This window comes from Artemia sp. Qi Xiang Cuo, chromosome 3 (assembly GCF_049724085.1).
Source record: "Artemia sp. Qi Xiang Cuo chromosome 3, ASM4972408v1, whole genome shotgun sequence".
NCBI lineage: Eukaryota > Metazoa > Arthropoda > Branchiopoda > Anostraca > Artemiidae > Artemia > Artemia sp. Qi Xiang Cuo.
This window is the reverse complement of record NC_142796.1, coordinates 79656836-79681867: the sequence shown is the minus strand read 5'-3', so window position 1 is coordinate 79681867 and position 25032 is coordinate 79656836. Positions and strand designations below refer to the sequence as shown.

Sequence of the window (25032 nt, the reverse complement as noted above, 5' to 3'; positions counted from 1 at the left end):
TCAAGATTTTGCTATGGGCGTAAGAGAGCCCAGAACCGCCACTGCTTTCAGGCAACCATGCTTTATCGCAAAACGGTCGAAGATTTTTAAACATGACTCACCTTGGATATCTGCTTCTAAGTTTGGTGATAGTTAAAGTAAGTTATAGAAACCACTGGATAAAGACAGTTGTAAATTAGGCAAAGCTGTGACCTTTCTAAAAGTGAATGTTAATAATTAGGTGTCCAACCTATGTTTCAGGCTAGGCCTAAGCTAGCCTATATTGTGAAAAAGCTAGGCTATTCAACCTGTTCAACACATCTTTCAGGAATAAATATTTAGACCCAGGTAAATTTCTACCAAATCATATTATTGAGTTAGGAATAAAGTGAATACACCATTTGATGAATTTTTTTTATGCTGATTACAAATATAATAATCATTTCTATCGGAAATGAATTTCAGCCAATAGGCTAATATGATTTGGTAGAAATTTACCTATCCCCAAATTAGGATGATATTGCAAAATATTTCCATTTATAAGCTAGACCCACAACAACAAGAAAATTCTTAGGCTTATGACAATATTCTGAATGGAGGGCTTTTGTCCACCTAGGAAACTAATTGAGAGAGGTGCATAAAACTAGAGAATAAATATAGAGCCTCACTGGTCTCCTGAGAAGGTATTTTAAAGAACCTACTTCCATCCCTTCCTCCTCCAAATGATATTGACATTAGACAACCTTGTGCAATCTTTATATTATGAGGTGAAACCTCAAGAAATATATAGGCTACTGCTTAAATGAGGTGCAAGCTAGTGTTAAGATTCTCATGGCTTGGCTTAATCCTGATTTATAGGGTTTAAACGATTTGAATCTGTTTCTTTAAGAAGAAAGTCTTGATATTGCCAGAGGCATCATTTGGGGGGGGATCAAGGGGACAGTGGCCCCCTCAATAATGCAGGGAAAAACAACTTGCTTAGCCATAACCTGGAGTGCCATCTCTTGAAGCTGTTTTTGTATTTCAACAATAGGAAACATTGGAACAATATCCAGTACACCTAGATAAGAAAAGAGTATTTAATTCAGTCTGCTTCCTATTTTTGACAAGTAAGGAGCTCCCAACAATTTTTCAGGTATGCAATGTTCAAACTGCTGTTACTTGGTTATTTATTGCAAAAAGAAAGTTGGGATTAGCACCAGTGCACCAAGATACATCTGAATTTTAGTCACATTAGGTTTTTCTTGATAAAATTAGATTAAAATGGCAACAAATATTACATTGTCAAAACTAGGTTCAAAGTGTCAAAAATTGAAAAAAATTCTCAAATTTGGGTTGGAAGTTGAACTGCAGCTTCATAAATATAATGCCATTTTCTTTAGTGACAGAAAAACAAGATGCCATATTTTGTTGGATTCTGGAGGATTCTGGACTTTCCTGACAAAAGACAGTCCAAACTAAAATTTTTCAAGTGGATTAGAATTGCAGATCACGCTTTGAAATGGCCAAATGTTGATGACATTTCAACTGTCAACAATGAAAAAATCTTTGCTGGGCCATTAAAACTGACAGGAAGTGGGCCATTCCAGATAGCATTCAGAGATGCTATTCTTTTGGCATATATGGAACACTTAGAAAAAAGACGATTTATGTGATCTAGGTCAAAATATCACACTCCTTATGACTAACCAATTTTGTGGTAGTTTTATTACTTCTGCTTTCTGAATAGTGTTTTATACTTTTACACATTAAATGAAGTCAAAGAAATAATAATATACATGTTGAATACACCAGGTTCTGCCCACAAGTATTCCCTAAGTATTTTGACACATGTCAAATTGGGTTCTCACTTGCATTGAAAACAGGTAACTTTTTTGTTGCATTGAATTTGTTGGTGGAAATGCTCTAATTTTGGAAAATCAGAGTCTTGTACCTTTTAAAGATAAAAATTCAAATTTCTCATCAAACAATTAGATTCCCAGATGTTTTTTCTATATACTGAAGCTCTTTTCAAACCAAAAGTCTTTAAATTAGGACTTCTGGAATAGAAAAACTGGTTTTTTACAAAAACTGTTAAATCATTGGTATCTTTACCCTATCCCATGAAAAATCTCCCCCCCCCTCCAGTTACAGAAAGGGTTTTCATGTACTCTCTGTTACAAATGCACCATATTATACAGGGAAGATGCTTAAAAAACTAGTCAAACAGGTTTCTTTCAATAGACAAATTGGATTGGAAACTGTGGTTTGTCATTGCATTTACAATATTTTAACTATTGTTTTTTGGGGGTTTAAGGGGGAAAATGTTACCTAGGTTAGGCTAGGTTACATATTTAATGTATGCTATACTTTCCACCAACCCCCTGATGTGCATATTTATAGCCAAAATTTGTTTATAAATTTATATTTTTATCCTATTTTGTTTTTTTTCATTAGCATTAACCAAACTTCACTTTTTGCATGTGATACAGATAGTAAATAAGTACCACAGAAAGACACTATACAATTCCAACCCAGTAAAAACTTGTACAACTCTCCTTAACATATCCTCATCTAAAATTGAGTTGGTAAAACAAATAGAAAGTTTTTATCGGAATTCTAGCAAATTCCCTCAATGTAAAATTTCCTCTGGAAATTTACCCCTGTGGAAAATCGCCACAGGAGACCCCCCCCTTCCCCCCTGAAAAGTGTCTTTATACTTCTCAATAGCAAATACTATATTTAAACAATGTACAAACTTCATGACTTACAGATCTCTCTCCAAGGGTGGTGAGGGGTCATGTTATCCCCATTAATAACAATCCATTTTCCATTCACCTAAATTTACATAGCAAAATTTTTGTTGAACATTTGTTTAAAAAAACAACTATTGCTGTTTGAAAAAAAATCTGAATATTCAAATTTTGTCTAAAATTTCAGTTATAGTTTAATATCTTAATTCTTAAGTAGAAGAACTGAAATCTACTTAAGAAGTACTCTTAATAATAACGAATACTTTAGCTATGTCATACAAAATCAAACTATAACTTATTAAAAAAAAGTTTCCCAAAAAGGAAGTTTGCAAAGAAAAATAAAGTCATATTAAAGCTTATCAATAGCAGAAGTAAAGTCATATAATAATTCAAACTTAAAACAAATAAAAATTACTACCAATTTAAATTAAACTAAAAAGAGATTGAAATTTAAAATGGATAATCATATCAAGCATAAAGATAAAAGATACTGCAATCAATGAATAAATAAATTTGCAAACAAAAAATATTAAAATGACTGATAAAATGAAACTTAAAACAAATACAAGATAGCCATAAACAGGGGTAGGGCTATCAACCCCCAAGACTCCCAAATGCCAAAGCATCACCTGAACTCTACTGAAAACAAAATATATTTCGAAGTTCTCTGTTTTATAATTATAACACTGAAATTTCTAGGATTTCCAGAACTACTGGGAACTCCAAGCAAGGCTCTTATGACATCCATTTATCCTCATTATATTTAAGTCATAATTTCAGCCTGATTTGATCTCTTTCAAGGGTGCAAAGGTCAGTAAATCCTGATTCTATAGAATCTAGACTTATATTTGTGTTTGACAAGAGTAACTGCAGCACCAGCTTTGTTTTTTCAGCTTTTGGATTTTTCTGCTCCTGGCATAAATTCACCGATAAATTTATCCAATTTAGTCACTGTACATTTTTCAGTAGAATAATTTTTTCTGTTGATGCCTAAAAAAGTGAATTATTTTTTTTCATGCCATAATTAGTCTTTGTGTTTGTATTTGCATATCAATTTTTTTTTTCCTAGGACCCCTTTATCACAAAATATATTCCCCTTGGGGGCGTTAGGCTCTACGGGGATGTTATCCCGTTTTCTAAAATCTGGTTAACTGCAGTGGTGTAATTTCATCAAAATTCTGGGGGTGGACAAAGTTGGAGCCAATTACAAGTGAAAATGACAGTGAAAACTGAAAAATCAGCCATAAAATAACAAAAAAGGTAAAGATATATTGACAAAAACTGACCCGTTTCTGTGGATACTTGAATTGTGCAGGCTTATTGTAGTTTCTACACGATTTTTAGAGAAAACAAATTCCAGCGCGGGGGAGGGGGGACAAACTGAGGTCTGGCCCATAACAAATTTTGGCCCTGGTTAACTTTCTCAGGTTTGTAGCTTTTGAGGGGTAGTTTTAAACTTTTAAATATTAAAAACATCAGAAAAATTAAATTTTTTATGCATATATGTTTAAAAATTCCTTTTTATAGAGTTTCGTGCTATTAGCCCAATTTGCCCCTTAGTCCTTGCATACAGTTTTAAAGCTAAGAAACATAACATTCCTAATGCTAAAGAGCTTAAAAATTGCATGATTATAAATACTTTCTTTGTCAAACATCATCCTTGCCTGAGTAAAATAAATTGTTATATCTGATGCATCTGCTTCATCTTGAACTGATATCTAACTACTATTGCTGTTAAATGCCTAACAGAGTGCGCGTCATTGTCCACATAATCTTCCACGGGAATAATTGTTATGTGAGGGGAATTCTATAAAAATTCTCCACAATTGAGGGGCATTCAGAAATTAAGGAACACAAAAACAACTTTTCAACTGAAAGTATGGAGTCGAGTTGACACTAGAAACAAACAGAAATTATTCCATATGTAAGAGGGCCTGCCCCCTCTACTCCTTGCTCATTACACTACAAAAAACAACAACACTTGAAACGAAATAGTTCAAGCAATAAAGGATGTTGTAATTTAATACCTTCTCAAGTTAAAGTTCTTTTATTTAATAAATTTAAAACACTCTACAATCCAGAAAAATTCCAAAGGGCCCAGAGGCCTGTTAATTGGGGAAAAAATTAACATTACATGTGTATCATTTGCAGCTTACTGAACTAGGCCTAGGTAAAAATGAAGAAGTACTACTCACACAAAGACAACCAATCTCCACATCACCTAACAAAAAAACAAATCACATTGTCAGTAACACCCAGGGCTCAGGAATCCAGAAATCCCAGCTCCTCCACAAACATGCTAACTATAATTTTTTCATTTTTTTCTACATGATTTTTATTAGGCTCTTGATCCACTGGGTCATTCATGATTTTATTAAAATCTTCTCTTTTAATTTCATACTCATCTAAATTGTCATTTTTATTATTAGCATTGGCCCTTGCTTGACAACTGGGTAAAGATCAGGCGATAGTTGAGTAAATAATCATGATGCAGATAAGCTCATTGAAGAGCAATTAATAGGCTACAGCATGAACTTGAAACCTGTATATTGCATTTGAAATTGCTCTTGCCACTGTGGATATGGGTATTTTCAACAGATATCATGCACCAAGTGCATGATAAAATATGTTCTTTGGGAGCTCTTCATAAGCACGCAAGTGACATAGACTGATTTGGGAGCATGATATTTTGAAAATTGAAGCATGATAGCCTATATTTGAGATCCTCTTTAGATAATATAGCTTCTCCACAAATCCGGTTGTACTGAGCTCTTGGTTATGCTATTGCAGATCAGGAAAAAAACAAAACAGTGGGAGCTTTGTCTGCAGCCAAAGTGTTTATTAACTGTTGTAAACATAGGGAGCTAATAACAACACAAAATTAGCCTATATGTTGGGTGGGTTTAGATGGGTCATTGTCTGGTGCTGTTCAAGGATAGAGAGCAACATTAGCCTATTGGATGGTTGGGATGGATTGGTCATATTGTGGTAACATTAAAGGATAGATTATTTCATTTAGCTTCATAAAATGAACCATACCAGTATTAATTTGTTCAAACTGACTTGTATTCCAATGGTACAAATTATGTATTCTTTCCCTCTAAAGGTTAGCGACTAAACTAATAGCAGGTTGAGTGAGAAGAGTAGAGTACCATGGGTGTAATATTCAGATGGTAAAAATCTTGGTACTCAGTGTTTTTCCTGCTGTGTTTAGACCTACTTGTCTTTCAGGTCTTCCAAGTGTATTTAGGAAAGACAATGAGCAACTGCAAATTTTGTTGCTCCTGGTTAACTAAACACGGCATAAGTGGCAGAAAGATAAATGAATGGCTGCACAATATACAAGAAAAACCTTAGCTGTTGCAAAGGATTTTACATTTTAAAATAGCATACTTAGTTGGACAAATGCAAGAAACAGGTTATGATCTGTTTCAATCTGCTACAGTCATGATTGTGCGGATCTGCTAGGCAACAGTCCCAATCAGATGAGTCATCAGCTAGCAATGGAAGTAAAATTTCTGAGATGTTTTGTAACAAAGATGCTGCATACAAAGCAGAAATCATCTGAGTACTCAAGTTCTCACATGCTTGTATGTCTGCAGCTTGGTGTGATGGAATGATTTATGTCTTTGAAGCCATATTTCCTGGTAAGCTACCACCCAAGATATCAATGAGTGTGGAGAAAGCTATGTACTTGATAACTGATGTACATCACCCACGCTGTAAACAAAGTTTTATGAAGGATTTAAATGAAGCTCACTTTGTTCTTAAATACAATGAAACTATAAACAGTTGAGGAAAAAAGAGCTACAGATTAGATCAACTTTTGATCTTCTTGAAGAGATGAAGTTGTGTGCTGCCATCTGGTGATTTTTCCATGGGACATGCAACTGGTAAGGACATTACAAAAAAGCTGATGTCATGCATTGGGAGCAAGAATTTACCTCTTGAAAGACTAATTATGATAATTAGCAATGGGCCTAATGTCAATAAAAAGGTATGGTTGCAAATGAATACATGAAAAAGAAAGTCTTTGAAAGAGGTTTTGAATATTGGAATGTGTAATGTCCATGTTGTGTGCAACACATTCATGAAAGGGATCCAGAAATTTGGTGAGGAGACATTCAATTTTGTTATCATCTTGAGGCATTTTTTTTCCCTTTGGCCTGTGAGAATGCCAGAAAAAGAAATGCGTCCCATAAAATAATTGCATTCAGTAGGTCCCAAGAAGGTAGCTGATGTTGGGTCCTGCTGTTGGTAGCTGATGTTGGGTCCTGATGTATGTTGTCTTGTCAGCAAAGTACCTCAAGATTGTAAGCTACCTAAAGAGAAAGATATCCTTGCAGAACTTAAATTCCCAAATCTATTGTCTGAGCTTTTTATGAAATTTATTGCAGCATTTCAGAAGAACATTGCCCTTATGCACGCTCTTTGTGCCAAGCTGACTTCTTCCTTTTTCTCCCTTTTTTGGTGAGAGTTCTGAAACCCAACCAGGGTCATATCCTGATTTTTTTTTTTTTGGGGGGGGGAGGAGGTTACAAAATGTTTTTCTAGGGGGGGGGTACAATTTTTTTTGTAAAAAAGCATCAAATTTGTGTTACTTTTTTGTGAGTTGGACAAATATTTTTTTTTTGGGGGGGGGGGTCCAACCCCCTAACCTGCTGATGATATTTCTAACAGTTTACTTGATAACTTAGACAACTATTTGCAGGACACTATTGTAGGTGAGCAAGCTGAGCTTGCATTAGATGCTCTGAAACTCACTTGGTAGAAAGACCAGGGTCCCATCCAAGGGCACAAGGGCATTTCAAGGCAGCTTCTAAACACTTGATCAAGAAGCGCTGTATCTTTTCTAATAGCCTTCTCGAAGTGCTTAGGTGCCTGGATCCCATGGAAAGGAAAAGAGCTAGAAATCTATCAGATATAGTTGTGCTTGCTCGAGAGATCCTGGTAGGAATAAGTTTGATGATGTTGGAAGTGAGTAGATATTGCTGCAAGCCAAGAAATCAATAGAACCAACGCCATCACGTCTCTACCATTACTGACATCAAATCTTCTCTATGATGGATGCTTTTAATGGGTAAAAGTATATGCTTTTGTTAAAGCTTGCAAAAACTGCGTTGACACTATTGCACGGCTGCGCTGACGTAGAGAGGGCTTTTTCTCACATGAATAATTCTTCCGTGAGACAGAGGCTCCTTGTTAGAAAGAGTCCTGAATGCAAAGCTGTGCGTGATTAACGAATTGATCACATACGGAGGCAAACCCAAAAGGTATCCTATTCCAAAAGAATTGTTGAAATTGGCTAGGTTTGCATGGTGAAAATAATATTGAAAAGACTATTTGGAGAGCAAGGTAAAAGAGCAAGCTGCTGAACAAAGCGTCAAAGAGAAAGAAAGGGAACTGAACATAGTCGGTATCTTTAGGAATAAAAAAGAGCTTGATAGATTTGAAGAATCGTTTTAAGAAAAGCGGACCTCTGAAAAACAAGCAATTGTTGATGCCCTCTTGAAAGAGGCCACCGATTGCATACAGAGAGCAGAGGCCTCGAAGGATTCCGTGGATATCACCTTGGCAAATTTCCTACTAGATAATGCTATGAAAACGTGGAAAGACGAAAAAACGAAACAGATGAAAAAGAGCTGGGTGAAAAGGACATACAAAAAAAAAAGAATTCAGACCTCATAAACAAGATCATCAATCTTTCAAAAAAGCCAAAGAAATGAATGGGTTAGCTTGCATGCTGAAGTCTTATGATTTTTTTTTGTACTTGTTTCAAGTCTTGAAGTTGCGCTCCTTTTTTCGTTTTAAATGAACATAGCAGTAAATTAAAAAAAGAAGAAAAAAATTGAGAAACAAAGACAACTCACCCGTCTCATGGGAAAATGAGTTCCTTCCAAGGCTTGTGAATATGATGATTCTTAGGGTGACTGGGTCACCGTTTCTGACTCAGAAGTAAAGGAATATTTTAATCATGAATGGCAATCGGAATCTCTTCCCACTTTTGTCCCTTTTTTCAACAATAAAAGTCCCTTGACAGGTTGGCAAGTCCCTTTCTAATGAGCAGGAATTATTTCGAGCCCTCCTTAAAGGAAGAGGGAGGGGAATATAAATTTCGCTCCCCCCTCCTCGTCATGCTGTCAATACTGTAAAAATTGCAATTGTCATTTAGAGTGAAAACTAAATGTATTTTCTAAGAAAATCATGAGGGAACTTATAAGACAGCTGTTTTCTTCAACCATTGAATTTCACCAATGGTTTTGATCAGCTTTGATTGCATCAGATCAGACAGTTTTCGACTTGGGGAAAGTTATGACTCATCTGTGGCAGAGTTACCCTGGGAAGGAGTTCAAGTTGAGGAAATTGCTCAGTTTATGTTTTTATTGATCATTTAGGCTCAAATGTCCCGATCCTCATTTATTTTTAATGATCAGATTAAAACCGTTGATTCAGTCCACCAAGAGTAAATAATCCACCTTACCCTAATCACCTTATTCGATTTGAGAGCTTTAAAGTGCTCCAGACCTGTAGTGCTCTTGAGTCAACGACTCTCAGTCAAACCTCCACTGCTTCTTCTCCCACGCCTTGTCAAGTTGATGTTTGAAAAACTGGATGGAAGGATTGCTGACAGTAGAGTCTTTCAATTCATTCCACTAGTTAATAACTATTCTTGAAAAATACATTTGATAGATTCTTGATATGGAGGTTAATTTCGGTAGCTTCTTTGAGAGTCCTCTTGTGAAATGATGGCTGGTACTGTGGCTGACCTCGAAGATGGTGGAATCTTTCTTTTCGAATTTATAAGTCAGCCTCATATCACTATGCATGGGTCTATAGACAATGGTAGGTAGCTTGAACTGCTTGAGATGTTCCTCATATGAAGCTGTTTTTGGCTTTTCATGCACTTCGTTGCTCGCCTCTGCTTATTTTCGACGAGCCTAACATCTTGCCAGTAAGAAGGACCAGCCAGACACATGTCAAAATCAAGATGGGGTCTAACAAGAGCCTTAAAAAGTCTTATGAATATTGTTGCCTCTTGAGGTCAAGGATAGAGTTTGCTTGGGAGACAACATTTTGGACGTGACTGTGGAACCTCAACCCCTCATCAATGATCACACCAAGTTCCCTTTCTTTTTCTCTTTTCACTAGATTGTCCCTTATATTAGTGATTTGATTTATATTGAATAGGTATCCATTAGTTTATTAGGTTCAATGTGAAATATACAGCATTTGCTTGTATTATATTGGAGAAGCCATTCTTGAGTCCAATTCTGTAGTCTGTCTAGATTATATTGGACTTTATTTGGGTTAGCAATGCCAAAAAGTTTGGAATCATCATAAAAGAAATGCATATTGTTTTCCACATATTTGGAAATATCGCTGATATACATCAGGAAAAGGGTTGGGCCTAATACAGTTCCCTGTAGTAGTCCACTCATTACTATGGCCTCATCAGAGCAGATTGGCTGGCGACCTGTCTCAAATAAACAGACTTTCTGCTTGTGGTTAGTGAGGAAATTCATCAGCAAGTCTATCAGGGATGAGTTGATACCAGCAGCAGATAATTTTGAGTGCATTTGACTATGGGGCCCTTTATCAAAGGCCTTAACAGAGTCTAGCAGCAGTAGGTCAACTGGATATCCTTGGTCAGTCAGGTTTGTAATTATTAGGTATGATTCCAACAAGTTTGTTTCGATTGATTTTCCTGACTGGAATCCAGGCTACTTGGCTGACAAGGTCTTATTGTTGGTTAAATGTTCGGGCAATGAATCATTGACTATGCGTTCAAGCATCTTAAGCACAACTGAGGTTAGGCTGATTGGTCGATAATTCTCAGGCTTGGTGCGGTCACCTGTTTTGAATACCGGAGTTTTGTTGGCTACTTTCCAGTCTGCTGGGAGCTCTATGGTGGTAAGTGATGTGTGGGAGATTCTCATGAGGGGATCTGCTATCACTTCAGCAATTTCTTTTATTAGCATGGTATGTATATTATCAGGTCCTGGTGACTTGCTAGCATTCAACTTTTGTAAACGTTTAAGGACATTTGCAGATGATACTGTGGTACTTTCCATTGGGGCTTTTATATTGTAGTTTGGTAGGGAAGGTAAAGGACCATCAGACTCAGTTGTGAAAACCAGTACACATTGGTGGTTCAGTAAATTAACAAGTTTATTAGTCTCTGTAACTTCTCCATCTTGCTCGGTTATCAGCTTTTTAATACATTGTCTATTGCAGTCTTGGCTAGAGACATACTGCCAAAACTTTTTTGGGTTAGTCTTGAATGCTTTTCGTGGGTAAAAATTATTTAGCTATCAGTGCTTTGAAGATATTACTTTGTCAGGCAAGGATGTGGAAAGGTTGCTAAGAAAGATATTAACCTTAGCTGTGTTTTTCTTTATTATTTTCTCTTATGGAAATTTTAATAAAATCTGTGGTATCAGGAATGAACCTGTCATTAATGCAACAAAATCCTCCAGATTTGTAGCTGAAATAATCCAGATATGTAGCTGAGCTATCACAATATCCAGTGTTGCAGTGAAAGCTTTTACATCAAATAATTTCAATAGATACTGATAATTCATCACAGAAGTGTTTGACAACTCACTTATGCTTAATTTTCTTGTTACAAGTTATGTCCCATAAATGAACAAACTCTTTAGCATAAGCAAGAAAGCTGGTACCGTCCTCTCTTAAAACTTTTAACTCTTTACAAGCACGGCTTGTAAAACTCTTAACTTTCCACAAAATAAGTTTTTCAAAGAAAAGTAAAGAACTCCATTAAACAAAAAATGAGCAAAAATAAAATCAAATAATCTACCAAGCTCGAAACTACCACAAATTAGCATCAATAAATGAATGAAACCCAAAACGAACAGAAATCAAACAGTTATATTTAAAAAATTAATATATTACATATCAAATATTCAATTTGATTTTGTTTATCAAACAGTTCATGGTAACAAACTGTAAGTAAGTAGCGACCCGGCTCAATGGTAACTGAAACTCTAAAAAACGGAATTTTGATACCAATAGATACATCAAAAGAATCAGATTTTAATTCTGATTTCAAATGCACAAGTTTCATCAAGCTTAATCTTACCTATCAAAATTTACGCGCCGGGGAAAATTTGGCTGCTTTTCGAAAAAAGGGGGAAAGACCCCCTTAAAAGTTATAGAACCTTAATGAAAATCACACCATCATATTCAGCGTATCAGAGAACCCTACTGTAGAGGTTTCAAGCTCCTATCTACAAAAATGTGGAATTTTCCATTTTTTGCAAGAAGAAAGATCATGGATGCGTGTTTATTTGTTTTTTTTCTTTTTCCTAGGGGTGATCGTATCGACCCAGTGGTCCTAGATTATCGTGGGAGGGCTCATTGGAACGGGAATTAAAAGTTCTAGTGCCCTTTTTAAGTGACCAAAAAAATGGAGGGTAACTAGGCCCCCTCCCACGCTCATTTTTTTCCCAAAGTCACCTGATCAAAATTTTGAGATAGCCATTTTGTTCAGCATGGTCGAAAATATTATAACTTTGTCTTTTAGGATGACTTAATCCCTCAAAGCCCCCAGGGGGAGGGCTGAAAGTTATGAACTTTACCCAATGTTAACATGTAGTATTGGTTATTGGGAAGTATACAGACGTTTTCAGGGGGAATTTTTTCTGGTAGGGGGGTGGGGGTGGGTCGGGGGCTATATGGGAGGATCTTCTCATGAAGGAAGTTTTCATGGGGGAAGGGATACTGCTATGAAGGGGGTGCCAGATTTCCCATCATTATTTAAAAAAAATCAGAAATTAAATATAAAAAACAAGTTTTTCAACTGAAAGTAAGGAGCAACATCAAAACGTAAAACGAACAAAAAAATATTAGTTATATGATTGGGTTCACCTTCTAGTCAATGCCTCGCTCTTTAAGCCAAAGATTTTTTTAGTACTTTCATAAGAGCTATTTATTCTAATTAACGGCCTTTGTGATTAAGGGGTCATTTTTAAAGAATTGGAACAAAATTTGAACTTTAGCTTAAAGAGCAAGGTATTGACTTGAGGGCAAACCCCCTAATATACGTATTAAAAATATATGAATATAGAAGTTCGTTACGTAAGTTAATTCGTAAGTTACGTATATTTATTACTAATAAAAACGTTCGTAAATAAAATTCAACAAGTATCGAGAAAGCCATTTAACCAAATAAAGGTAAAATTAATATGCAAATTTCGTTTTAATTATTCATGCATGGTGAGCCAAAATCAAAATCTGCATTAATTCCAAAACGTTCACAAATAAAATAAAAAAATACAAGTTTTTTTTAATCAAACAGTTCGTGGTAACAGTTCGTTACCACGAACTGTAAGTAAGGAGCGACCCTCAATGGTAACCGAAACTCTAGAAAACGGTATTTAGATACAAATATATACATCAAAAGAATTAGATTTTAATGCTGATTTCAAATATATAAGTTTCATCAAGTTTAGTCCTACCCATTAAAAGGTACGCGCCTGAGAAAATTTGGCTGATTTCCGAAAAAAGGGGGAAAGACCCCTAAAATCTATAGAACCCTAGTGAAAATCACACCATCATATTCAGCGGATCAGAGAACCCTACTGTAGAGGTTTCAAGCTCTTATCTACAAAAATGTGGAATTTTGCATTTTTTGCCAGAAGAAAGATCACGGGTGCGTGTTTATTTGTTTTTTTTCTTTTTCAGGGGTGATGGTATCGACCCAGTGGTCCTAGAATATCGTGGGAGGGCTCATTAGAATGGATATTAAAAGTTCTAGTGCCCTTTTACAGTAATCAAAAAATTGGAGGGCAACTAGCCCCCCTCCCACGCTCATTTTTTCCCAGAGTCATCCGATCAAAATTTTGAGATATCCATTTTGTTCAGCATAGTCTAAAATCTAATAAATATGTCTTTTAGAATGACTTAGTCCCCTACAGTTCCCGGAGGAAGGGCTGGAAGTTATGAACTTTGCCTGTTGCTTACATATTGTATTGGTTATTGGGAAGTTTACAGACATTTTCAGGAAGGATTTTTTTCCTGGTGGGGGGGATGGAGACGGGCGTTACTCGGGAGAATCTGTCCGGGGAGGATGTTTCTTTGGTGTAAGGGAAATTTCTAGGAAGGGGGCGCCGGATTTCCAAGCATTATTTAAAAAAATATCAGAAATTAAATTAAAAAAAAACAATTTTTTTCAACTGAAAGTAAGAATCAACATTAGAACTTAAAACGAACAGAAATTATTACGTATATGAGGGGATTCTCCCCCAAGTCAATACCTCGCTCTTTACGCTACAGTTTTTTTTAGTGTCCTCAAAAGAGCTATCTATTCTAATTAAACGGCCTTTGTGATTCAGGGGTTTGTGAATCAAATTTTTTTTTAACTTTTAACGTAAACAGCGTGGTATTGACTAAAGAGAGAACCCCCACCTATAAGTAATAAAAAAAACAAGCGATACGGCTCAATAGTAATTAATACTTTTAAAAACAGAATTTTGATGTCAATAAATGAATCAAAAGAATGGGCTTATAATGCCGAGTATAAATATATAATTTTTATTAAGTATAGTATTACTCATCAAAGGCTACGAGCCTGAGAATACTTACTTGATTTTTTAAAGAGGGAGGAAACATCCCCTACAAGTGAAAGAATTCTAGTGAAAATCACACCGTCAGATTCAGCGTATCAGAAAACCCTATGACATAGGTTTCAAGCCCATATCTGCAAAAATCTGCAACTTTGTATTTTTTGCCAGAAGAAAAATATACGAATATAGAAGTTCGTTACGCAAGTTAATTTGTAAATTATATCAGAACGAAATTTAGAGACAGCCATTTAGCAAAAGAAGAGTAAAAATTTTACGCAAATTTTGTTTACTTATTCAATGACGGTGAGCCAAAATAAAAGCTGCATTAACTAAAAAACGATCAGAAATTAAATAAAAAAAAAAACAACTTTTTTTAACTGAAAGTAAGGAGCGATATTAAAACTTAAAACGAGCAGAAATTATTCCGTATATGAAAGGGGCTGTCCCCTCCTCAACGCCTCGCTCTTTACGCTAAAGTTTGACTCTGTCTCACAACTTTATTTTTTAAAACAATATTTTGATTGGATGTGTTTGGGTGAATGATGGACGTGGGGGGGGGGGGGAGGCTAGGTGCCCTCCAATCACTTTCAACTATTAAGAAGGTACTAGCCCTTTGAATTTTCAATCAAATGAGCCCCTTTTGAAGTTTCTATGACAACGCCTTCTATAAAAACTTTATATACCCCAGGACATAACTTAAAACCCTTGCCCTGGGAGTTGTTGGGGAGTGTCCACCTCAAAAAAATATTTTCTATTAAAAAAGGCACTAGCTGTTTAATTTCCAATCGAATGAGCCTGTTTTGAAGTTTCTACGACAAAGCCTTCTATTAAAACCTTATATGCCCCCAGGGCATAACTTAAAACCCTTGCCCTAAGGGTTGTAGGGGAGTATCATTCTCAAAAATATATTTTCTATCTGGAAATCAAGTACGCTGAACAAAATGGCTATCTTAAAATTTTTATTGGATTTGTCTAGGGGAATGATGGGCTTTCGGGAGGGGCTACTTCCCCTCCAATCACTTTCGACTATTAAGAAGGGAACTAGCCCTTTGAATTTCCAATCGAATGAGCCTGTTTTGAAGTTTCTACGACAACACCTTCTAATAAAAACCTTATATGCCCCCAAGACATAACTTAAAACCCTTGCCCTGAGGGTTGTGGGGGAGTGTCCTCCTAAAAAATATATTTTCTATCTGGAAATCAACTAGCCTACGCTGAAAAAAATAGCTATCTCAAAATTTTGATTGGATGTGTTTGGGGGAATGATGGGCGTCGGGGGGCAAGTTGCCCTCCAATCACTTTCAACTATTAAAAAGAGAACTAGCCCTTTGAATTTTCAATCGAATGAGCCTGTTTTGAAGTTTCTACGACAACACCTTCTATAAAAACCTTATATGCCCCAAGGGCATAACTTAAAACCCTTGCCCTGAGGGTTGTGGGGGAGTATCCTCCTCAAAAACACATTTTCTATCTGGAAATTAACTACGCTTAACAAAATGGCTCTCTCACAATTTTGATTGGACGTGTTTTGGCTAATGATGGGTGTGGGGGGTGGGATCTAGTTGCCCTCCAATCTGTTTCGACTATTAAAAAGAGCACTAGCCCTTTGAATTTCCAATCGAATGAGCTTGTTTTGAAGTTTCTATGACAACGCCTTCTATAAAAACCTTATATGCCCCCTGGGCATAACTTAAAACCCTTGCCCCGAGGGTTGTGGAGGAATGTCCTCCTCAAAAAGATATTTTCTAACTGAAAATCAGCTACGCTGACAAAATGCCTATCTCAAAATTTTGATGGGATGTGTTTGGAGGACATATGGGGGTGGGGGGGGGGGCCTAGTTGCCCTCCAATCACTTTCGACTTTTAAGAAGGGTACTAGCCCTTTGAATTTCCAGTCGAATGAGCCTGTTTCGAAGTTTCTACGACAACGCCTTCAATAAAAACCTAATATGCCCCCAGGGCATAACTTAAAACCCTTGCCCTGAGGGTTTTGGGAGAGTGTCTTCCTCAAAAACATATTTTCTATCTGGAAATCAACTACGCTGAACAAAATGGCGATCTCAAAATTTTGATGGGCTGTGGTGGGGGGACTGAGGGGCGTGGGGGGGGCTAGGTGCCCTCCAATTACTTTTGGCTGTTAGAAAGGGCACTAGCCCTTTGAATTTCTCATCTACTGAGCCTTTTTTGAAGTTTCTACGACAACGCCTTATATAAAAACCTTATATGCCCGCAGGGCAGAACTTAAAACCCTTGCCCTGAGGGTTGTGGGAGAGTGTCCTCCTCAAAAACACATTTTCTATCTGCAAATCAACTACGCTGAACAAAATGGCTATCCCAAAATTTCGATTGCATGTGTTTTGGGGAATGAATGGCGTGAGGGGGGGGGGCTAGTGGCCCTCCAATCACTTTTAAATATTAAAAAGAGCAGTAGAACTCTCGATTTCTAATTGAATGAACCCCATTTGAAGTATCTACGATGATCCCTTCTATAAAGTGCCCTTCTTTAAAGAAAAAAAAAAAAAATAAACTGTACAGTGTTCAACATTGATCTTATATGCCCTCAGGGCATAACCTGAAACCCTTGCCTGTGGGGGAGTGTCCTCCTCAAAAAGATATTTTATATCTGAAAATCAACTACACTGAAAAAAATGCCTATCTCAAAATTTTGATTGGGTGTGTTTGGGGGAATGATGGGCGTGGGTGGGGGGGGGGGCTAGGTGCCCTCCAATCACTTTAGACTATTAGAAAGGGCACTAACCGCTCCAATTTCCAATCGAATGAGCCATTTTCGAACTTTCTACGACAACTCCTTCGATACGAAATGCCCGGGTATGGAGAAAAAAAAAACAAAAAAAAAAAAAACTCATTTTGCCCACATCGTTCTTTACTTAGGCCGCGCTAGCGCGCTGCCTATGATATTTGCATACTCTAAAATTTTAGTTTTAAGAGAGAGTGCAAAAATACATTCAGAACATTTCAGGGTATTTCTGATTGCTAATACTCTTTCTATTATCTTTTTTTTAGCTGTACAGAGTAAACTCTGTCAAACACTTCATAACCTTTTTGAACTTATTTCTTAAAGCTAACAGACAGTCATGTATTGGCAACCACCTTGTTGGACATAGAGTTTTTAGAGTTATATTCTTTTGCAGAGCTTTCTTCTTAAATTCTTCGCCATCAGGGTAATTTTTTCTAAAAAACACCTAAGTTTTCTGAATGTAAGTTTTCCCATAAATGAGATTTATTGTTTTCATGCTTGTGTCCAATGAACTAAGGATTAAATGACAATAAATAAACAATAAATGACAGTGACAATAAATGAGATGTATTGTCAGTATCACATCCATTTTAAGTCTCATTTATGTTTCTTTTTCATCGCTTTCACTTGGAGTGGGTTTGGGTTGTTTGACTTTATATTTTGATGATTTAAAAGAAGAAAAAAACTTGCCAGACTCTGAAAGTTTACTTTTAGATTCTTCTTGCTGTTTTTTTATTTTCCTTTTCTTAGCACCAATTAAAAAATTTACTCTTACTTTCAATATTTTAAGCTCTCTGAGAGTCCCTCTTTTTCTGACTCTTTTCAAAATCCAAAAAGTAAAACTAAATGTTAATTCATTGAATGTAAATAGAACTAAATTTTAAAATGAGAGCAGTTTAGAACTCTTATTATGCATAGATGCAAAATACTTTTGAGAAGTGAACTACCTTGTATTTGCACGCTTTGGTATTTGTGTTGTTTGTTGTCCATTTCTTCAGTACCAAGTAACGCATCACACAAACCAGATGTGAATATAGCTTACAATTATTTTTCAATTAAGTTTTCAAAGCGAATAATCCAAATAGCAAACAGTAATAATGTAGGCTAATATTGATTCATAACTTATATTTTATCCTAGGAACCAGTGCTTCAGATTTCTAGTTCCTTTTTTACGAGTCAAAAGTGACCAGAGGGCCACTAGCCCCCCCCCCCCATACCCTCTTTTCCCCAAATGCATCTGCTTGAAATTCTAAGATAACAAGTTTGTTCAAAATAGTCCGAAGATCATATAACACTGACTCTAGGGTTGGTATAACCCCTCAGATCCTAGGGGAAGGGGTTGTACGTTATGCCCTAAGGGCAATAACGTCTTTATGGAATGGATGGTCATTTAAAATTTGGGGGAGGTTAATGTGATCAGAAATTGACCTGCCCTCAGGGCAAGGGCTGTAAGTAATGCAGGCTGTCCGTTTTCATGGATGGGGCGGTGATATAAACTTATGAGAAAGCTTGTTTGATTTTAAATCAAAAACTCTATTTCCCTTTCTAAAAGTCGAAAGTGAATGGAGGGCTAGAAGCCCCCCCCATAACTTGCACACTTTTTACATTTGGACTATTTTTAACAAAATGGCTATTTAAATTTTTTTATCAGAAGCATTTGGGGATAAGAGACATGGGAGGAGGCATGTTGCCCTCTGTTCACTTTTGACTTTTAGAAAGGTAAATAGAGCTTTCGATTTAAAATCGAATAAGCTTTCTCCAAAGTCCATATGACCACCCCATCCATAAAAAAGGATAACCTGCATAACTCGTAGCCCTTACCCTGAGGGCAAGTGGCTGGCTGCCCTCTGATCACTTTTGACTCTTAAACAGGGAACTAGAACTTTCGATTTCAAATCAGTTGAGTGTTTTCCAAAGTTTCTACGACCATCCCTTCCTTAAAAATCTAACAGGGTAATAATAGGTAATTTTCATAACTTACATCCCTCGCCCCCGTGCTTTGAGAGGTTTTGTCAACCGTGGAGGCCTAGTTATTTGACTTTGGCACATATTGAACAAAATAATCCCACGCCTTCAGGGGGGGGTCTGGGGACCCTCCAAACATACCGTGTCAAGTCTAGGTGGTGGGGGGAGGGACTAGAGTCCTCAAAGGGCCACACACCTTTTGTTTAGTAATCTACTTAAAAATTGTTTTACTATTTCAATTTTTTACAATTTTAACTAGTTCGAATTCGGCTTTTTCAGGTCTTGTCTTGTCGCTGCATTTTTTTGAAATAAATATCCATCTTATAGCAATGTAATGATGCCAAGATGTTCCCCGATTCTTGTTTTAATCCTGGTTCTATCTTGACGTCTTGGTTTTGAAATAATCACAAGACCACCTGTGATTTTTTTTGTCTTTTTTTTCACAGTGTTGATAATAATTACAAGACTAAGTTGCCACATTACCTAATCAAGTTGGTATTAAACATAATTCTAAATTTCTAATGCAGCAGTTGACCGTACTTCATTTGCTCTTTCCGAATTTCGGGCTTATAAACTAATACCAAAAACATAGTCCAATCTCAATAATGTGCCAGGGAGTGAAAATTCGTTTCCATGCTTGATATAGCTAGGAAGACCACAAACCAAGGACTGAAGCACTCTAAAATATTATTTTTTTTGGACTTATTTTTTTCCCGAGTAAATGCACTTGTTTGTTATGTAAAATTGTGCTGTGTCTGCTTCTTGTATCAACGATCTTTTCCTTTAATTTGAATTCCCATATTGCAATTTATTCTAGATATAATTTATTTGTATTTCAGGCCTAAGTAGAGATACCAGAGGGTGTGAAACAATTTCCCTTCAAAGATGTAGAACTTGCAGAGCAGTTCATAAAATCTTGTTTTCTAGTCTTAGAGCAAGAGATTTAGTAACTTCTTTTGTATTAGTAACTTCTTTTATCACAGTTGACCCCTGGCTACTTCCTATTATATAGGAGGTATATATCCCCTGTAAATACAAACAAGTTCTGTTTTCAGGCTTAAGTTTCTAAAAAATGCCGCGGAGGTCGAATTGACTGGTCTTTTGGAAATTTCCCCACACTTGTGATACCTCTTTAATAGTTAAAAATACCTTAAAAATTCAGTAAGGATGGCCACCCCTCAATCTTAAGTATCGAAAATTTGTTAAGTGTATTAAACATATCTTTGGAGATTATAAAACAAACGGCTCTGAAATCTTTGAGTAGTCCACTCAAAGAAACCCATTCCCTAACTTAAACTAAATTAAAATCACTTTTAGCAAATAGATAAATTAATTTTCAGGACTTAATAATGATATGCTTCCGTTTTGCTTCTTTTCTCATTTATTAATGAAACACTCCCCCCCCCAAAGAAATCATACTAATGATATTATCTGATCCCCAAAGTTTTTAATTTTATCCTATTCAGTAGTCAATTTTGGTGATTGCTTGCAAAGAACCAGTATTGCACAGCATTCAATAGAAACACTGGTGGCTTAAATTTTGTCAGCCAGTTTTCATTATTCACATTTTTCATTGAAAACTTACATTTTTCTCATCTTTCAGGCTGAATTTGACCAAAATTATGACACGTCATTAGTCGTCGTTTTAAATCATTCGTTTGGCAAGAGAGGTGGTGTTTTTAGTCCAAGAGAAAATATTACTGTAAACAATGTGAAAGGAAACCATTTGATACAAAGTCAAAAACCCATAAGAGATGAAGAGGTGAAAGAGATTAAGGTTTGTAAAAAGAGAAAAATATCAAGCTGGGCTTAGATCTATTTCGCTTGAACAGTACGGTTTAGCAGGATAGTTCCCAAAATGTGAGCATATTCTTAACCAAATTGTTTTATTCTTAGTTTTCAATTCTTTTTATTTATTACGCGTTACTCTAGAATCTTGGAAGCCATACAATTAATAAGTGAATAACCATTAGCTTGAAAATACCTCCTTGGATCCTAATTCGGATCTAATAGGTTCATTCCTGAAAGTTGTTACAACATTCATGAAAGATCTTGATAAATTTATTCCTTTTCAGGATATAATCAACCATTAAAAAATTTTTTTTCCGTATTTTTTCTTTATTTCTCTTTATAATTTTGGCGATTTTTTTCTATCATGGAAGGTATAACCTAAAGTTGTGACATTCTGAAAATAATTTATATTGAGTCTCTTGATACTTCTAGAAGGCGGAAAAAACCCTGTTAATTAATAAATGTTATCTTTTTGTAGAAAATTCAAGTATTTTGGTAATGAAATCATTGCAAAATATAAAATACAAAATATTTTCTCTTTCAAGGTTCAAATTCTCTTTTAGAACCTATTCTAGACTATGAGAGAATAAATTGGGTTGGACATGTTGTAATCCTTCGATTTTTTTTTCATTTTCTTTTTTTTTTTTGCTTAAATCTATTGAAAAGTTCTACTACGATTATTTTAGCTCTTTTAATCAGCTTTAAAAATTCTTGCATGCTTCTAGATTTTGAGGCTTATTATAGAAGCCAAAGCATGGTGTTCGAAGGGATTCTGAACTCCCATGTGAAGAAAAGATGACCTTTAAAGTAATGCTTGAGATTTGCTTCGTGGTCCGAACTTTCGCAGTGGATCATTGAGAAATAAAGATCTGAAGAAAAGAAGCACTGAATATAAGTCTCAATGATTTTAGGTATGTGGGTGGAGAAATCATTACTGCCCCTTTTTCGATAACGATTTTTTTTATTCAGTAAAAACAGTAATGAACCATTGAAAATCTCGTGGAAGGTAGGTTTTGAGTATGATGATAATAATAATAATAATAATAATAATTTTATTATAAGCCAAAAAACAGGCCATACAGAACAGTATTCTTAATCACACTCCACAAGAAAAATAACATAAATATAAAGTTTCACTCATTGATGTCTACGCTTCATTTACATATTTACATAACTGCCTGATTGACCTTTTTACAGTCGTTTTCAGGGTACCCCGGTACACCCACTTAACACCCTCAAAAAAATTTTACCATAAGAGAGAAAGTTGCTGGCACTCGGTGAGAATATGGGCGACATCCTCAAAAACAAGGTTACATCTGGGGCAAGAGTAATCCGCATTTGCATCTGGGGCCACCCTATTTCTTTCAAATACTCTTTTTATATTTTTTAGTGGCAGGCAATTCGCTCGGATCCGAAACCAAGTCCTCAATGTCTCCCCCGGTAATCCTAGTTTAAAATAATATTCGAATCCAAATATCTCTTTTACATGGGAATAAAACTTCATTTTTTCAGATGTTTTAACTGCCTGGGACAACATTTGGACTTCCTGTTATTTTATTATTTCTAAAATAATACCAAAAAACGACTCACCCTGATCTGACGGACCTAGCCCCTCATTCCAAATATATGATAATCCTAATCCATCTAAAACATTTTTTATTTGATACGGCCACGATCTTTTACGTTTCGACCGTAGTATCTCCACATAAGCTGCTTTTGCTAACCTATCTTTTGACAGACTTAGAACCTTTAGACAGTACCGGATCATCTGTGCTAATCTACTCATTCTCAGCGAAAATATACCTAGGCCATCCTTTATAGCCTGATTGTGGGTCGTTACGTGAAGACCAATTAATCTCTTAAAGTGTTGCAGCTGAATTGATTCCAATTGTGGTGCCAGGTCATGCCCCTAAAGTTCAGCTCCTTAATGGATAGTAGGTAAAACTTTAGAACTAAAAGCATATTTGTGCATTTTTAGATCTTTTATGCTTTAAAGCCTTGAATTACGTAAAATGGAAGCTGAAACTGCTTTCCCTCTCTTAATCATCTGTTTTACATGCTCTTTCCATCCTTCATTTGCTGAAAGTGTTACTCCCAAATATTTAAAATTTTCACTCTCTTTTACTTTTTCACCTTTATAATAAAATTCTACTTTTTGATCATCATTATTCACACGAATTCATCTAAAAACCACAATCTCAGTCATTTTTATATTCAACACTAGTTTCTTTCTATCTAAATATTCTTCTAATATACTCAATAAGATTTGGAGCTCCTCTGGTGACTTGCCTATCAACACCGCATTATCCGTAAAAAACAGCAGAGATAACGCCAGGTTCCCTAGTGACACTGTAGGGGCCCATACCTTTTTTAAATGGTCAACAATATCATTTATATACAACGTGAACAACCTAGGCGAAATACTACTACCCTGTTTTACTCCTTTTCTAATTTCAAACGGTGACGATAATCCCTTCCCTAAAACTTTAACTATACCAAATGTGTTTCTATACATATCAGCTAGTATCCTAACGAGAAGTCTTGGTAGGCCTACCTTTAACAGTTCTATGGACAGGAAAATCCTATCAATGCTGTCGAATGCCTTTTCTAGATCTAAAAATACAACGTACAACCTATTCTTCCCTTTTGCATATTTCTCTACAAACGCCTGTAGGACTAAGACCCTATCAATAGCATTGTATCCGTCCCGAAATCCTGCCTGCTCCTCCTTCAAAGTCCTATATTTTTCTTACCACTGAACTAATCTAGCATCTCGTATTCTTTCTAATATTTTGCTAAGACTAGTTCCTAAAGGTATTGGTCAATAATTGCTGTGATCCGCTGGGTATCCCTTTTTGAATAGCGGCAAAATCAAGGATTTTTTCCACGGCGATGGCCATTCTCCGGAATCCGGAACTGAGTTGAAGATAGCCAAGAAGATGGGCATAAATAAAAGTTGGAATTGTTTCAAGATCTTTGTTGGGACTCCATCGCTACCAGGTGCTGATCCACCTTCCATGGCGCTTATGCATTCTTCGATTTCTTCTTCCGATGCGGGTTTTATCAGATCATAATCGTGTTCTTTCAGTGGGAAACTGGTCTCATTCTCTGTATTCGATAATTCGTCGCTAAACCAGCATTCACACGAATAGTCTTCATGAACCACATCCTTATAGTATGTAGCCCATGTTTTTGGGTCAGGTACTTTTGGCTGAGCTATGGAGGCCCCTTTTTTTAGCTTTCTCCAGAAAGACCGCGTATCACTCTTTTCATAAAACTGAATCAGCTCCTCCTTACCTTTTTGAATAGCCAGTCTCTTCTTCTGTTTTAAAAGGCGTTTATACTCCCGGCGAACATTTTTAAACCTTGTTACTAGTCGAAGCCTATTTTCCTCTATTTCCTCGTCCCACAAAATCTCCATTTCTTCAATCGATTCCAATTTGTTTTATTCTACATTCCTCAGCAAAAAATTCTATATCCTTACAACCTCCTTTATTTCCAAGAATCGGGCCTGCTATTTCATGTAAAATCTCCGCGAACTCTTCTATCAATCTATTATGGTTATTTATCTTCTATAAATCGCTTAACCTTATAGCTACATCCTCCTCTGAAAACGGTTCACTTAATTTAACATTTTCCTCCGTAGACCAGTCTCTAGGTATCTGACGTCTAACATGTTTATTATAAATACTAACTTCACTTGAAATATCTCTCATTTAGGGAGCACTCCTTGATCTAATTTCTAAAAATACCGGTAGATGGTCCGATCCTACTAGCTTAAGCACATCCACATTAAGGTAATTCAGATCCCAGCGAATATCCACCAAATCATAATCAATTAAACTTGCTCTAGGCCCAGCTAAGTAGGTAAACTCATCCTGATTTTTATCTTTTCCAAATCTTACATGTCCGATCATCAAACCTAATTCTGCGTTTAATGTCAGCAACATTCTTTCCCATTGAGTTATTCTTCTTTTTTTATCCCTGCTAGCTGTGGAAATCCTTTAGATGGCTGAGACCTCTGACGGAATACCTGTAATTAACAAACCTTTTAATTCAGCTTCATCGCTAGTATAGCGATTAAAATCACCCATTAGTATCAATCTATCGTTTTCAAAATTAACTCTTTTTTCATCTAATTCATTTACCAACAAATTCCACGTATCTTCATTTCGGTACGAGCTATTTTGAGGCGGAATATAAATCGATCCTATTACAATAC

General features: G+C 36.1%; 2 protein-coding genes across 2 annotated transcripts in view; one reads left to right on the top strand and one right to left on the bottom strand.

The window, feature by feature from the left end:
* On the top strand, positions 1-21668 carry LOC148954589 (uncharacterized). Its single transcript, XM_089086357.1, has 3 exons — positions 1-137; positions 20623-20796; positions 21555-21668. Exons 1-3 carry the CDS (start codon positions 93-95, stop codon positions 21666-21668), a joined length of 333 nt encoding a protein of 110 aa, XP_088942483.1. The 5' UTR covers positions 1-92.
* Positions 21669-24774: 3106 nt separating this feature from the next.
* LOC148954588 (uncharacterized) overlaps positions 24775-25032 on the bottom strand; it is a 26043-nt gene continuing 25785 nt past the window's right edge. The window contains exon 3 of the mRNA XM_089086355.1: positions 24775-24843. Within this exon, the coding sequence (XP_088942481.1) occupies positions 24775-24843 (69 nt within the window). The remainder of the gene's footprint in view (positions 24844-25032) is intronic.

What these genes read in the sequence shown, in the direction of transcription:
- LOC148954589 (XM_089086357.1), top strand. Translation starts at nt 93, where the DNA reads ATGACTCACCTTGGATATCTGCTTCTAAGTTTGGTGATAGTTAAA. An exon ending in TAAGTTTGGTGATAGTTAAA is followed by an intron (nt 138 to 20,622) that starts GTAAGTTATAGA and finishes CTCATCTTTCAG; the next exon opens with GCTGAATTTGACCAAAATTA. An exon ending in AAGAGGTGAAAGAGATTAAG is followed by an intron (nt 20,797 to 21,554) that starts GTTTGTAAAAAG and finishes GGCTTATTATAG; the next exon opens with AAGCCAAAGCATGGTGTTCG.